The following is a 17,070-nucleotide window of genomic DNA, read 5'->3' on the forward strand; positions in this document are numbered from 1 at the left end:
GTTCATCCACCTCTGGCCTGCTCGCCTCCCTACCTCTGAGGAAGTACAGTTCCCGCTCAGCCCAGTCAAAACTGTTCGCTGCTCTGGCACCCCAATGGTGGAACAAACTCCCTCACGACGCCAGGTCAGCGGAGTCAATCACCACCTTCCGGAGACACCTGAAACCCCACCTCTTTAAGGAATACCTAGGATAGGATAAAGTAATCCTTCTAACCCTCCCCCCCCTTAAAAGAGTTAGATGCACTATTGTAAAGTGGTTGTTCCACTGGATATCATAAGGTGAATGCACCAATTTGTAAGTCGCTCTGGATAAGAGCGTCTGCTAAATGACTTAAATGTAATGATATGTAAATGTATTTTACACGTTTTCATTTACAGGAATTAGATATGCAAAATGAATCAAAGGACCAGAGGCAAGCAGCCTTCTTTAGAGTGGCTGATGGGAGTGGGACCTATATATACTATATAAACAGGACATTGTCCCAAAAACACACCTCCAGGCTGTATAAGGGCTATTTGACCAAGGAGTGCTGCATCAGATGACCTGGCCTCCACAATCACCCAACTTCAACCCAATTGAGATCTTTTGGAATGAGTTGGGCCGCAAAGTGAAAGAAAAGCAACCAAAAAGTGCTCAGCATATGTGGGAACTCCTCCAAGACTTTTGGAAAAGCATTCCTCATGAAGCTGGTTGAGAGAATGCCAAGAGTGTGCGAAGCTGTCATCAAGGCAAAGGGTGGCAACTTTGAAGAATCTCAAATATAAAATATATTTTAAGTTGTTTAAAACGTTTTTGGTTACTACATGATTCCGTATGTGTTATTTCAAATTTTTGACATCCTCATTATTATTCTACAATGTAGAAATTAGTAAAAAAAGAGAAATACCCTTGAATGAGTAGGTGTGTCCAAACCGTTGACTGGTACTGTTTAAAGTTATGTCGACAGACAGACAGACAGACAGACAGACAGACAGACAGACAGACAGACAGACAGACAGACAGACAGACAGACAGAGACAGCTAGCTAGCTTGCTGATGGCTGAGACAAACCTCCTCTGAACAGTGATTCAGTCACATTGAGGCACAGACAGGCCAAGCACTCCAGAAACTCTCATAGTTTCTATGTAAAACCATAACACCTATAGCAGAGGGAAGCACCCTCAGCTCATCCTAGCCTGGGACATAGTAGACATGCGTGGTGTAGTACACGTGTGTGTGTAATATGTAGTACACGTGCTGACTGACTGCCTGCCCGGCCTCACTGTGGGGGCTGAACTAGGCCTGCGTGAGGATTACGGACCAATTTAGGCAGAGTCATTTGGTCTGCAGTGTTTCCAGCCTCAGAATGGCACCAGGTATCCTCCCTATCTCCCTCTTTTCTTTGTTTCTCTCTCCCTCCTTCCCTCCCTCTCTGCAATCCTGTTGTTTAACCCAGGTAAATGCCTGGCCTATTTTGGGTTCTCTCTCATTTAGATGCGTCAGCACATAATAGCAGGAGGGAAAATTGCTGTTTTGCAATTTGAATAGAAAGCTGAAGTTTGAATAGAAGATTCTGGAGAGATGAAATGGAAGGGAGACGGCTGTTGACCACCTGTAATATTCTGGACTCCACAGGGTCCATATCCACAGGCTCCATATCCACAGGCTCCATATCCACAGGCTCCATATCCACAGGCTCCATATCCACAGGCTCCATATCCTAGAGCTCTATATCCACAGGCTCCATATCCACAGGCTCTATATCCACAGGCTCCATATCCACAGGCTCCATACCCACAGGCTCCATATCCACAGGCTCCATATCCACAGGCTCCATATCCACAGGCTCCATATCCACAGGCTCCATATCCACAGGCTCCATATCCACAGGCTCCATACCCACAGGCTCCATATCCACAGGCTCCATATCCACAGGCTCCATATCCACAGGCTCCATATCCACAGGCTCCATATCCACAGGCTCCATACCCACAGGCTCCATATCCACAGGCTCCATATCCACAGGCTTCATATCCACAGGCTCCATATCCACAGGCTCCATATCCACAGGCTCCATATCCACAGGCTCCATATCCACAGGCTCCATATCCTAGAGCTCTATATCCACAGGCTCCATATCCACAGGCTCCATATCCACAGGCTCCATATCCACAGGCTCCATATCCACAGGCTCCATATCCACAGGCTCCATACCCACAGGCCATATCCACAGGCTCCATATCCACAGGCTCCATATCCACAGGCTCTATATCCACAGGCTCCATATCCACAGGCTCCATACCCACAGGCTCTATATCCACAGGCTCCATATCCACAGGCTCCATACCCACAGGCTCTATATCCACAGGCTCCATATCCACAGGCTCCATACCCACAGGCTCCAAATCCACAGGCTCCATACCCACAGGCTCTATATCCACAGGCTCCGTATCCACAGGCTCCATATCCACAGGCTCCATATCCACAGGCTCCATATCCACAGGCTCCATACCCACAGTCTCCATATCCACAGGCTCCATATCCACAGGCTCCATATCCACAGGCTCCATACCCACAGGCTCCATATCCACAGGCTCCATACCCACAGGCTCCATATCCACAGGCTCCATATCCACAGGCTCCATATCCACAGGCTCTATATCCAAAGGCTCCATATCCACAGGCTCTATATCCACAGGCTCTATATCCACAAGCTCTATATCCACAGGCTCCATATCCACAGGCTCCATACCCACAGGCTCTATATCCACAGGCTCCATATCCACAGGCTCCATACCCACAGGCTCTATATCCACAGGCTCCATATCCACAGGCTCCATACCCACAGGCTCCAAATCCACAGGCTCCATACCCACAGGCTCCATACCCACAGGCTCTATATCCACAGGCTCCGTATCCACAGGCTCCATATCCACAGGCTCCATATCCACAGGCTCCATATCCACAGGCTCCATACCCACAGGCTCCATATCCACAGGCTCCATATCCACAGGCTCCATATCCACAGGCTCCATACCCACAGTCTCCATATCCACAGGCTCCATATCCACAGGCTCCATATCCACAGGCTCCATACCCACAGGCTCCATATCCACAGGCTCCATATCCACAGGCTCCATATCCACAGGCTCCATACCCACAGGCTCTATATCCACAGGCTCCATATCCACAGGCTCTATATCCACAGGCTCTATATCCACAAGCTCTATATCCACAGGATCCATATCCACAGGCTAGGCTCCATATCCACAGGCTAGGCTCCATATCCACAGGCTCCATATCACAGGCTCTCTACTTTTTCCTAGTTAGCAGATTGATGTGCTCATCAATTGTTACAGTATCCTGCTGTTTTCCAACCACACCCTCCTCCCTTCTCTCCTCCCTTCCTTTACACTGCGTTGACTATCAAGTGATAATGATGAGGACATTCCACCCGCCCTCCCTCACACCTGCCTGCCCTCCCGCCAGACTGCCCTCCCGCCAGCCTGCCCTCCCTCCCTCCCACCCGCCCTCCCTCCCGCCAGGCTGTCCTCCCTCCCGTCTTCCTGCCTGCCCTCCCTCCCACCCGCCCTCCCTCCCGTCTTCCTGCCCTCCCGCCAGCCTGTCATCGCGACCCACCAGAGTGGGACAGGGCCATGGACATCAACCCTTGATAAGCCAGTCCTACACCCTCGACCATCCATTGGATGTTGTTCTTAGTAAACAGGTCAGATGTGTCTTGCTGGGACAACCCAGGGAGCTGTCATTCCAGCACTGGAGAGCAATCTCGGACAAGGCTGCAGCACATTCCACCAGATCAGCACCACAGACAGCAACCTCTGATAAACCAATCCTAATCTGGTCAGCACCAGGAACGGCACCAGGGACGGACCCAGGGAAAGCTCTTCCAAATGCTCAACTCAGGTTCCTTTACCCTACACACTACAGTTTTCTTATAAACACCCTCCCTTCTCCCTTCTCCCTTCTCTCTTCTCCCTTCTCCCTTCTCCCTTCTCTCTTCTCTCTTCTCCGCTGTTGTTCTTTCTAATAGATAAGAGAGTTTATCAATGTTTGATTTGTTTAAAAATTCTTTGTGTGTCTGTGTGATCTGTGGGAAATATGCATTTCATATATATTTGGCAGGAGGTGAGGAAGTGCAGCGCAGTTTCCACCTCATTTGGTGGGCAGTGTGCACATAGTCTGTCTTCTCTTGAGAGCCATGTCTGCTTATAGTCCTTATTCTGCTCTGCATGCGTTGTTTTGGCTTTTGCGTTGTACACAAAGTATATTTTTTGTAGAATTCTGCGTGCAGAGCATCTATAGGGTGTTTGTCCTGTTTTGGAGAACTCTTGGTTGGTAAGTGGGCCCCAGACTTGTGTGTGTTGAACGATTCAGTTTAAACAACACCCACTCCTGACAACTTAATTCAGCACACCTCCTACACACACACACACACACACACACAGCGGTGACAGACAGGCCGGTATGATAGAAGATGGGCTATTTCAAAGCATGATCGAGTGCGTTGTTAGTTGCAATGTGTCATTAAGCCTTCCAAGGAGCTGCCTACTCAAAGATATTCATGTAAAATTGAGGGCTCGTTAGGTATCACTTTGTCAACAGTTTGCACTGAAAGGAAGGAGAGGAGAGGGAGAAGAGAGAGAGAAGGAGAAGAGAGGGAGAAGAGAGGGAGAAGAGAAGACCGGGAGAAGGGAGAGAGAAGAGAAGGAGAAGAGGGGGAGAAGGGAGGGAGAAGAGAAGGAGAAGAGGGGGAGAAGAGAAGGAGTAGAGAAGGAGTAGAAAAGGAGTAGAAAAGGAGAAGAGAAGGAGAAGAGAGGGAGAAGAGAGGGAGAAGAGAGGGAGAAGAGAGGGAGAAGAGAAGGAGAAGAGAAGGAGAAGAGAGGGAGAAGATAAGGAAAATAGAAGGAGAGAAGGAGACGAGAAGGAGAAGAGAAGACCGGGAGAAGGGAGAAGGGAGATAAGAGAGATATAAGGGAGAAGAGCGAGAGAAGGGAGAGAGAAGAGTGAGAGAAGGGCGAGATGAGAGATAGAAGGGAGAGAGAAGAGAAGGAGAGGAGAGGGAGGAGAGAAGACCAGGAGAAGGGAGATATAAGAGAGAGATACGAGAAATATAATGGATATATAAGAGAGAGATAACCCAGAGATAAGAGCGATATAAGAGAGAAGAGTGAGAGACGGTTGGGAGAAGAGAAGGAGAAGAGAGGGAGAAGAGAGGGAGAAGAGAAGGAGAAGAGAAGACCGGGAGAAGGGAGATAAGAGAGATATAAGGGAGAAGAGCGAGAGAAGGGAGACAGAAGAGTGAGAGAAGGGAGAGATGAGAGAAGAGAGGTAGAAGGGAGGGAGAAGAGAAGGAGAAGAGAGGGAGAAGAGAAGACCGGGAGAAGGGAGATATGAGAGAGATAAGAGAAATATAAGGGAGAGATAAGAGAGAGATAATAGAGAGATAAGAGAGAAGAGTGAGAGAAGAGTGAGAAAAGAGTGATAGGTAGAAGGGAGAGAGGAGAAAGAGAGGGAGAAGAGAGTGAGAGAGAAGAGCGAGAGAAGGGAGAAGGGAGAGAGAAGAGAGAGATGAGAAGAGAGAAGATAGGTAGAAGACAGGGAGAAGACAGGGAGAGAAAAGAGTGAGAGAAAGGAGAAAGAAGGGAGAGATTAGAGAGATATAGAAGAGGTAGAAGAGAGAGAGAGAGAGACGGTTGTGAGAAGGGAGGGAGAAGGGAGGGAGATTAGAGGTAGAAGGGAGGTAGAAGGGAGGTAGAAGGGAGGTAGAAGGGAGGGGGGGTAGAAGGGGGGGTAGAAGAGAGGGAGAAGAGGGGGAGAAGAGCGGTAGAAGAGAGGTAGAAGGGAGAAGAAGGGAGGGAGAAGAGAGGGAGAAGAGAGGGAGAAGGGAGGGAGAAGAGAGGTAGAAGGGAGGTAGAAGGGAGGGAGAAGAGAGGGAGAAGAGAGGGAGAAGGGAGGGGAAGGGAGGAAGAAGAGAGGGAGAAGGGAGGGAGAAGGGAGGGAGAGAGAAGACACGAAGAAGGGAGGGAGAAGAAACAGAGAAGAGACAGAGAAGGGAGAGAGAATGGAGGGATAAGGGAGGCAGAAGGGAGGCAGAAGGGAGGCAGAAGGGATAGAAAGATTTGTGGCCCGTTGCCATGAGAAAAGGGCAACCAGTGTAGCACAAACAACATTGTAAATAACACCAATATTTATCTGTTTATCTTCCCCCACTATATTTGTACAACAACTATTTCCACATTGTTTAAACTGTACAAACTCTTTATCTTTTTCAGACCTTTTAGAGTGCAATGTTTACTGTTAATTTCTAATCGTTCACGTTGATGCCGCTTTATGTCTTCTCGCTTCTGTTTATTATTTATTTCACTGGCTTTGGAAATGTAAACATACATTTCCCATGTCAATAAAGCCCCTTTGAATTAGATTGAATTGTATTTGTCATTTTAACCCACCTTAGCAGACATACAGCCCCACAGTGGAGGTGTGATAATGCCCATAAAACCTAGCGGTCAAACAAGGAAATGGTTCCAATTGTTTTTCTTCCATAAATTTTTCTCATAGAGGATTTTAGAAACACTTACAATAAGAGCTGTGTTTTGTGTCGTCTCAGTGATGTTTTGTGTCGTCTCAGTGATGTTTTGTGTCGTCTCAGTGATGTTTTGTGTCGTCTCAGTGATGTTTTGTGTCGTCTCAGTGATGTTTTGTGTCGTCTCAGTGATGTTTTGTGTCGTCTCAGTGATGTTTTGTGTCGTCTCAGTGATGTTTTGTGTCGTCTCAGTGATGTTTTGTGTCGTCTCAGTGATGTTTTGTGTCGTCTCAGTGATGTTTTGTGTCGTCTCAGTGATGTTTTGATAACCGTGTAAATCTCTCTAGAAAAAGGTGTCATTTATCAATATATTCGGCTCTATTTACTCTCAGATTCTAAAATGCTAATTAGACCTCAAAGTAGACATCATGGAAGACAACAAATCCCAGCATGCTCCTGCACGTCATCTCTAACGGACACCTTTACTCTACAGCTATTGTGTCAATTTAAAACTTTCACAAGATGGTTCACAGAATTGTCTATTTAAAGACATTTAGCCTATTTATTAATTACCACATTTAGCTAACATTAGATAGTTAATCCAGAGATTCTTACCTTTGCCTCGATTCGACAGTCTCGTCCAGATCATCGTGGCGTTTGTGGTTTTTTCTAATAGCCACATTAGCAGCAATTAGCATTTCATTTCAAATCAAATCAAATTGTATTTGTCACATGCGGCCGAATACAACAGGTGTAGTAGACCTTACCGTGAAATGTTTACTTACAAGCCCTTAACCAACAATGCAGTTTTAAGAAAATACCTAAAATAAAAAGTAAGAGATAAGAATAACAAATAATTAAAGAGCAGCAGTAAAATAACAATAGTGGGGCTATATACAGGGTGTTACGGTACAGAGTCAATGTGGAGGCTATATACAGGGTGTTACGGTACAGAGTCAATGTGGAGGCTATATACAGGGTGTTACGGTACAGAGTCAATGTGGAGGCTATATACAGGGGGTACCGGTACAGAGTCAATGTGGAGGCTATATACAGGGGGGTACCGGTACAGAGTCAATGTGGAGGCTATATACAGGGTGTTACGGTACAGAGTCAATGTGGAGGCTATATACAGGGGGGTACCGGTACAAAGTCATTGTGGAGGCTATATACAGGGGGTACCGGTACAGAGTCAATGTGGAGGCTATATACAGGGGGGTACCGGTACAGAGTCAATGTGGAGGCTATATACAGGGGGGTACCGGTACAGAGTCAATGTGGAGGCTATATACAGGGGGTACCGGTACAGAGTCAATGTGGAGACTATATACGGGGTGTTACGGTACAGAGTCAATGTGGAGACTATATACAGGGGATACCGGTACAGAGTTAATGTGGAGGCTATATACAGGGGGTACCGGTACAGAGTCAATGTGGAGGCTATATACAGGGGGTACTGATATAGAGTCAATGTGGAGGCTATATACAGGGGGTACCGGTACAGAGTCAATGTGGAGACTATATACAGGGGATACCGGTACAGAGTTAATGTGGAGGCTATATACAGGGGGTACCGGTACAGAGTCAATGTGGAGGCTATATACAGGGGGTACCGGTACAGAGTCAATGTGGAGGCTATATACAGGGGGTACCAGTACAGAGTCAATGTGGAGGCTATATACAGGGTGTACCGGTACAGAGACAATGTGGAGGCTATATACAGGGGGTACCGGTACAGAGTCAATGTGAAGGCTATATACAGGGGGTACCGGTACAGAGTCAATGTGCGGGGGCACCGGTGTCGAGGTCATTTGAGGTAATATGTACATGTTAGTGGAGTTATTAAAGTGACTATGCATAGATAATAACAGAGTAGAAAGGGGGCAATACAAATTGGAGATCCTCCCCTAATACAGGTGTACCAAGCTTGTTGCGTCATACCCAAGAAGACTCAAGGCTGTATTCGCTCCCAAAGGTGCTTCAACAAAGTACTGAGTAAAGGGTCTGAATACTTATGTAAATGTGATATTTCCGTTTTTGTTTTTAATACATTTGCAAAAAATGTGTCATTATGGGGTATTGTGTGTAGTTTGAAAAAAAACGATGTAATCGAACAAGTTCTCACTTACAACTGTGACCTGGCCAAGATAAAGCAAAGATGTGCATCACAAACAACAACACAGAGTTACACATGGAATAAACAAACATACAGTCAATAATACAAAATAAAAAGTCTATATACAGCATGTGCAAATGAGGTAGGATAAGGGAGGCAAGGTAATAAATAGGCCATAGAGGCGAAAGAGAACTGGAAGGAAAGGCGGCCAAAGGAGGAATTGGCTTTGGGGGTGACCTGTGAAATATACCTGCTGGAGCGCGTGCTATGGGTGGGTGCTGCTATGGTGACCAGTGAGCTGAGATAAGGTGGGGCTTTACCTAGCAAAGAGTTATAGATGACCTGGAGCCAGTGGGTCTGGCGACGAATATGAAGCGAGGACCAGCCAACGAGAGCATACATGTTCCAGTGGTGGGTAGTATATGGGGCTTTGGTGACAAAACCGATGGCGCTGTGATAGACTGCATCCAGTTTGCTGAGTAGAGTGTTGGATGCTATTTTGTAAATGACATCGCCGAAGTCAAGGATCGGTATGTCAGTTTTACGAGGGTATGTTTGGCAGTATGGGTGAAGGAGGCTTTGTTGCGAAATATGAAGCCGATTCTAGATTTAAATTTGGATTGGAGATGCTTAATGTGAGTCTGGAAGGAGAGTTTACAGTCTAACCAGACACCTAGGTATTTGTAGTGGTCCATATATTCTAAGTCAGAACCGTCCAGAGCAGTGATGCTGGACGGGCGGGTAGGTGCAGGCAGCGATTGGTTGTAAAGCATGCATTTAGTTTTACTTGCATTTAAGAGTAGTTGGAGGCCACGGAAGGAGTGTTGTATGGCATTGATGCTCGTCTTATTAACACAGTGTCCAAAGAAAGGCCAGAAGTATACAGAATGGTGTCGTCTGCGTAGAGGTGGATCAGAGAATCTCCAGCAACAAAAGCAACATCATTGATGTATACAGAGAAGAGATTCGGCACAATAATTGAACCCTGTGGCACCCCCATAGAGACTGCCAGAGGTCCAGACAACAGGCCCTCCGATTTGACACACTGAACTCTATCTGAGAAGTAGTTGGTGAACCAGGCGAGGCAGTCATTTGAGAAACCAAGGCTGTTGAGTCTGCCGATAAGAATGTGGTGATTGACAGAGTCGAAAGCCTTGGTCAGGTCGATGAACACAGCTGCACAGTATTGTCTCTTATCGATGGCGGTTATGATATCGTTTAGGACATTGAGCGTGGCTGAGGTGCACCCATGACCAGCTCGGAAACCAAATTGCATAGCGGAGATGGTACGGTGGGATTCGAAACGGTCGGTAATCTGTTTGTTAACTTGGCTTTTAAAGACTTTAGAAATGCAGTGTAGGATAGATATAGGTCTGTAGCAGTTTGAGTCTAGAGTGTTTCCCCTTTGAAGAGGGGGATGACCGCTGCAGCTTTCTAATCTTTGGGGATCTCAGACGCTATGAAAGAGAGGTTGAACGGGCTAGTAATAGGGGTTGCAACAATTTTGGCGGATAATTAAAGAAAGAGAGGGTCCAGATTGTCTAGCCCGGCTGATTTGTAGGGGTCCAGATTTTGTAGCTCTTTCAGAACATCAGCTATCTAGATTTGGGTGATAGAGAAATGGGGGAGGTTTGTGCAAGTTGTTGTGGGGGGTGCAGGGCTGTTGACCGGGGTAGGGGTAGCCAGGTGGAAAGCATGGCCAGCCGTAGAAAAATGCTTATTGAAAGTCTCAATTATTGTGGATTTATCAGCGGAGACAGATAGCTTCAGTGCAGTGGGCAGCTGGGGAGGAGGTGCTCTTATTCTCCATGGACTTTACAGTGTCCCAGAACATTTTGGAGTGTGTGCTACAGGATGCAAATTTCAGTTTGAAAAAGTTAGCATAGATACGCCTTTGCCAAATATATTTAAACTCGGTTTTTCACAATTCCTGACATTTAATCCTCGTGAAAATTCCCTGTCCTAGGTCAATTAGGATCACCACTTTATTTTAAGAATGTGAAATGTCAAAATAATAGTAGAGAGAATTATTTATTTTAGCTTTTTATTTCTTTCATCACATTCCCAGTGGGTCAGAAGTTTACATACACTCAATTAGTATTCTGTAGCATTGCCTTTAAATTGCTTAACTTGGGTTAAATGTTTTGGGTAGCCTTCCACAAGCTTCCCACAATAAGGTGGGTGAATTTTGGCCCATTCCTCCTGACAGAGCTGGTTTAACTGAGTCAGGTTTGTAGGCCTCCTTGCTCCTTTCCAAAACTATAGTTTGTGGAGTGGTTGAAAAGCGAATTTTAATGAATCCAATGTAAGTGTTTGTAAACTTCCTCCTTCAACTGTATATATAACCCTTGTCTCTCTCTCTCTCTCTCTGGCTCTCTCAATCTCTCTCTCTCTCTCTCTCTCTCTCTCTCTGGCTCTTTCTCTGTCTCCTTTTATCTGCTGCACGGACGGTAAAAAGTGTGTAAATGGACGTTTCATTGAGAGTTTTCCTTGGTGGGTTGATGCCTATACGAGACACTCAGCACTTGGGTGAAATGTCCTTAGAAGTGTCTGAATGTGTCGTGCCTCAGAAGAAGTTATACTGCCACTGCCTCTAGAATACGTAACAGGGTGAGTGTAGGTTCCAATCGAATCTGACCCACTGCTATTCTAACAAAGCCTCTCGTCCTACCTTTCCTGTCAGTCTTCAAATAGAATGGTTATTGCTGCAAAAGAGCAACTGTGTGTTGTAATGGATAAAAGTCAGGCTCAAAACGCTACGGAATAATCCATATTTATCTGTAATAAGACGAACTTCCATTTATAGCAAGTTGCACACAAACGTAAAATCTATGTCAATTCATCCACTACAGTCTCGTTCTAGACCTGGTCTCCAGAACACATAACACGTACCAGTACCAGACCTGCTGATGTCACCACTACAGTCTCGTTCTAGACCTGGTCTCCAGAACAAATAACACGTACCAGTACCAGACCTGCTGATGTCACCACTACAGTCTGATATCATTCCTTAATTCCTACCGCACACTGGAGTGCACTTGGATTGAGACCTGAGGCAGGTTGTAAAAGAGTACACATCACATCACATTCTCTGAGTATCCACACGACACAGCAGAGGGACAGACAGACAGAGAGATATGGCTGTTTTTATCGTATGACATTTACGATGTTCGGCGGAAGCAGCAACAATGTTGCAATGTTGAGACCAGCCAGCACTCTTTAGCAGGTGATCAGGGAGATTCAGCACAATGTGTGTGTGTGCGTGTGTGTGTGTGTGTGTGTGTGTGGAGTAGAGTAGGCCAAGGTTGATGTGTGTGTGTGTGTGTGTTAAGATTGGTCAAACGTTGTCCAATCGTGGTTATGTCCGCATAAAACACTGTGATACACCAAGCTATCTCCCCCTATTGGCCATAAAACACTGTGATATACCATGCTATCGCCCCCTATTGGCCATAAAACACTGTGATATACCATGCTATCACCCTCTATTGGCCATAATCACTGTGATATACCGTTAATTTTGTCCAGGTGTGAAAGGGCAGTGTGGAGTGCAATAGATATTGCATCATCTGTGGATCTGGGTCTAGGGTTTCTGGGATAATGGTGTTGATGGGAGCCATGACCAGCCTTTCAACGCATTTCATGGCTACAGACGTGAGTGCTGCGGGACGATAGTCATTTAGGCAGGTTACCTTAGTGTCCTTGGGCACAGGGACTATGGTGGTCTGCTTGAAACATGTCGGTATTGTAGACTCAGACAGGTAGAGGTTGAAAATGTCAGTGAAGACACTTGCCAGATTGTCAGCACATGTTTCGGAGTACACGTCCTGGTAATCTGTCTGGTCCTGCGGCCTTGTGAATGTTGACCTGTTTAAAAGGTCTTACTCACATCGGCTGCGAAGAGCGTGATCACACAGTTGTCCGGAACAGCTGATGCTCTCATGCATGTTTCAGTGTTACTTGCCTCAAAGCATATCATTTATTTAGCTGGTAGGCTCATCTCACTGGGCAGCTCTCGGGTGTGCTTCCCTTTGTAGTCTGTAATAGTTTGCAAGCTCTACCACATCCGACGAGAGTCCAAGCCGGTGAAGTACGATTCGATCTTAGTCCTGTATTGGCGCTTTGCCTGTTTGATGGTTCATCGGAGGGCATAGCGGGATTTCTTATAAGCCTCCGGGTTAGAGACCTTCTCCTTGAAAGCGACAGCTCTACCCTTTAGCTCAGTGCGACTGTTGCCTGTAATCCATGGCTTCTGGTTGGGGTATGTACGTACAGTCACTCTGGGGACGACGTCATCGATGCACTTATTGATGAAGCCAGTGACTGATGTGGTGTACTCCTCAATACCATTGGAGGAATCCTGGAACACATTCCAGTCTGATAGCAAAACTGTCCTGCTTCATCTGACCACTTTTTAATAGACCGAGTCACTGGTGCTTCCTGCTTTAATTTTTGCTCGTGAGCAGGAATCAGGAGGAGAGAATAATGGTCAGATTTGCCAAATGGAGAGCGAGGGAGAGGTTTGTACGCATCTCTGTGTGTGGAGTAAAGGTGGTCTAGAGTTTTTTTCCCTGGGGTTGCACATTTAACATGCTGATAGAAATGAGGTAAAACTGATTTAAGTTTCCCTGCATTAATGAAACACTTTTAAGAAAACCTTGGTGAAAGCCCCAAAGGGTTGAAAAAGCCTCGGTTTCACTAACTGGAAGTAGCTGGACGTAATTGATTCTGCATTAGCCTCTGTCATTATGAGTCATGCACATGACCTTATTGATGGTGGGAATGTCTTGTCTCATTGTTGATTACACCTCATAGCACAACGCACTGCTTAAATACTTCTTCAAACACGCATACAACATCAGTGGAGGCTCCTCAGAGGAAGAATGGGAGGACCATTCTCTTCAGTGAATTTCATAAAAATAAATATAGTGAAACATTAAAAAAGCTGTCCTTTTTTAGATAAAACTATACTAAATATATTCACATTACCAATTCATTGATTAAACACACTGTTTTAATGAAGGTCTCCAGTAGTCTGAACAGCACTCTGTAGGGTAGCACCATGGTGTAGCTGGAGGACAGCTAGCTTCCGTCCTCCTCTGGGTACATTGACTTCAATGGAAAACCTAGGAGGCTCTTGGTTCTTACGCCATTCCATACACTTACAGTGCCTTGCAAAAGTATTCACCCCCTTTGCTATGAAGCCCCTACATTTGTTATTATTTTTACATTTTTAATTTTCACCTTTATTTAACCAGGTTTATCTTGACCTGGCCAAGATAAAGCAAATCAATGTGACGAAAACAACAACATAGAGTTACACATAAACAAACGTACAGGCAATAGAAAATCGATGTACAGTGTGTGCAAATGTAGAAGATTAGGGAGGTAAGGTAATAAATAGGCCATAGAGGCGAAATAATTACAATTTAGCATTTACACTGGAGTGATAGATGTGCAGATGATGATGTGCAAGTAGAGATACTGGGGTGCAAAAGAGAAAGAGGATAAATAACAATATGGGGATGAGGTAGTTGGGTGTGCTATTTACAGGTTGGCTGTGTGCAGGTACAGTGATCGGTAAGCTGCTCTGACAGCTGATGCTTAAAGAGAGAGGGAGATATGTCTCCAGCTTTAGTGATTTTTTCAATTCGTTCCAGTCATTGGCAGCAGAGAACTGGAAGGAAAGGCGGCCTAAGGGGGTGTTGGCTTTGGGGATGACCAGTGAAATATACCTGCTGGAGCGCGTGCTACGGATGGGTGTTGCTATGGTGACCATTGAGCTGAGATAAGGTGGGGCTTTACCTAGCAGAGACGTATAGATGACCTGGAGCCAGTGGGTTTGGCAATGAATATGTAGCGAGGGCCAGCCAACGAGAGCATACGGGTCTCAGTGGTGGGTAGTATATGGGGCTTTGGTGACAAAATTATAATATGTGGGTTTGGTGACATCATTATAATATGTGGCTGATATGAAAGTGAACTATGTTTGCGTGTGATCAGGGGTGTATTCATTCTTCTGAAAAATTGAATTTTTGAAGCAAACGGAAACAAAACGGTGGATAAACATACCTGAATTTGTCCAATCGAAGCTCTCGTTTGGAAGCATTGGACTAATGTTTACACCATAGATCAGCTAGATGCAGGCAAGAGTATTCAAGGCGGTGTTGAATGTGTCAATGTCTGTCCCCTTGATTACTCAAAAGTATCTCGACCTGTGCACCTACAGTGGGGAGAACAAGTATTTGATACACTGCCGATTTTGCAGGTTTTCCTACTTACAAAGCATGTAGAGGTCTGTAATTTTTATCATAGGTACACTTCAACTGTGAGAGACGGAATCTAAAACAAAAATCCAGAAAATCACATTGTATGATTTTTAAATAATTAATTTGCATTTTATTGCATGACATAAGTATTTGATCACCTACCAACCAGTAAGAATTCCGGCTCTCACAGACCTGTTAGTTTTTCTTTAAGAAGCCCTCCTGTTCTCCACTCATTACCTGTATTAACTGCACCTGTTTGAACTCGTTACCTGTATAAAAGACACCTGTCCACACACTCAATCAAACAGACTCCAACCTCTCCACAATGGCCAAGACAAGAGAGCTGTGTAAGGACATCAGGGATAAAATTGTAGACCTGCACAAGGCTGGGATGGGCTACAGGACAATAGGCAAGCAGCTTGGTGAGAAGGCAACAACTGTTGGCGCAATTATTAGAAAATGGAAGAAGTTCAAGATGACGGTCAATCACCCTCGGTCTGGGGCTCCATGCAAGATCTCACCTCGTGGGGCATCAATGATCATGAGGAAGTTGAGGGATCAGCCCAGAACTACACGGCAGGACCTGGTCAATGACCTGAAGAGAGCTGGGACCACCGTTTCAAAGAAAACCATTAGTAACACACTACGCCGTCATGGATTAAAATCCTGCAGCGCACGCAAGGTCCCCCTGCTCAAGCCAGCGCATGTCCAGGCCCGTCTGAAGTTTGCCAATGACCATCTGGATGATCCAGAGGAGGAATGGGAGAAGGTCATGTGGTCTGATGAGACAAAAATAGAGCTTTTTGGTCTAAACTCCACTCGCCGTGTTTGGAGGAAGAAGAAGGATGAGCACAACCCCAAGAACACCATCCCAACCATGAAGCATGGAGGTGGAAACATAATTATTTGGGGATGCTTTTCTGCAAAGGGGACAGGACGACTGCACCGTATTGAGGGGAGGATGGATGGGGCCATGTATCGCGAGATCTTGGCCAACTACCTCCTTCCCTCAGTAAGAGCATTGAAGATGGGTCGTGGCTGGGTCTTCCAGCATGACAACGACCCAAAAACACAGCCAGGGCAACTAAGGAGTGGCTCCGTAAGAAGCATCTCAAGGTCCTGGAGTGGCCTAGCCAGTCTCCAGACCTGAACCCAAAAGAATATCTTTGGAGGGAGCTGAAAGTCCGTATTGCCCAGCGACAGCCCCGAAACCTGAAGGATCTGGAGAAGGTCTGTATGGAGGAGTGGGCCAAAATCCCTGCTGCAGTGTGTGCAAACCTGGTCAAGAACTACAGGAAACGTATGATCTCTGTAATTGCAAACAAAGGTTTCTGTACCAAATATTAAGTTCTGCTTTTCTGATGTATCAAATACTTATGTCATGCAATAAAATGCAAATGAATTACTTAAAAATCATACAATGTGATTTTCTGGATTTTTGTTTTAGATTCCGTCTCTCATAGTTGAAGTGTACCTATGATAATAATTACAGACCTCTACATGCTTTGTAAGTAGGAAAACCTGCAAAATCGGCAGTGTATCAAATACTTGTTCTCCCCACTGTACGTTGTAAACTGTCATTCAAAGGTTGTAGCAAAGTCATGATGGGTTCAGGGGAAAATGTCCGTATCATGTAGTAGCCTAAACCTATCGATGTTACATTGAACTGGGTGAATGGAACTTGACTGACAGTAGTGCTTTGTAGGGCTGTGTAGTGATGTGTAGTGCTGTGTAGTGATGTGTAGTGCTGTGTAGTGCTGTGTAGTGCTGTGTAGGGCTGTGTAGTGCTGTGTAGGGCTGTGTGGTGCTGTGTAGGACCCAGTAGTGCTGTGTAGTGCTGTGTAGGGCTGTGTAGTGCTGTGTAGGGCTGTGTAGTGCTGTGTGGTGCTGTGTAGATCCCAGTAGTGCTGTGTAATGCTGTGTAGTGCTGTGTAGTGCTGTGTAGTGCTGTGTAGTGCTGTGTAGTGCTGTGTAGGGCTGTGTAGTGCTGTGTAGGGCTGTGTAGTGCTGTGTAGGGCTGTGTAGGGCTGTGTAGGACCCAGTAGTGCTGTGTAGTGCTTTGTAGGGCTGTGTAGGGCTGTGTAGGGCTGTGTAGGACCCAGTAGTGCTGTGTAGGGCTGTGTAGTACTGTGTAGGGCTGTGTAGTGCTGTGTAGGGCTGT

The 17,070-nt window shown here is 45.8% G+C and overlaps 1 protein-coding gene across 1 annotated transcript; it reads right to left on the reverse strand.

Moving 5' to 3' along the window:
- Window positions 1-2,090: 2,090 nt before the first annotated feature.
- On the reverse strand, window positions 2,091-3,225 carry LOC139555795 (RE1-silencing transcription factor-like). Its single transcript, XM_071369196.1, has 2 exons — window positions 2,287-3,225; window positions 2,091-2,186 (listed from the first exon to the last, which is right to left on the reverse strand). Exons 1-2 carry the CDS (start codon window positions 3,223-3,225, stop codon window positions 2,091-2,093), a joined length of 1,035 nt encoding a protein of 344 aa, XP_071225297.1.
- Between the last annotated feature and the right edge of the window lie 13,845 nt (window positions 3,226-17,070).

This window comes from Salvelinus alpinus, chromosome 27 (genome assembly GCF_045679555.1).
Source record: "Salvelinus alpinus chromosome 27, SLU_Salpinus.1, whole genome shotgun sequence".
NCBI classification, from domain to species: Eukaryota; Metazoa; Chordata; class Actinopteri; order Salmoniformes; family Salmonidae; genus Salvelinus; species Salvelinus alpinus.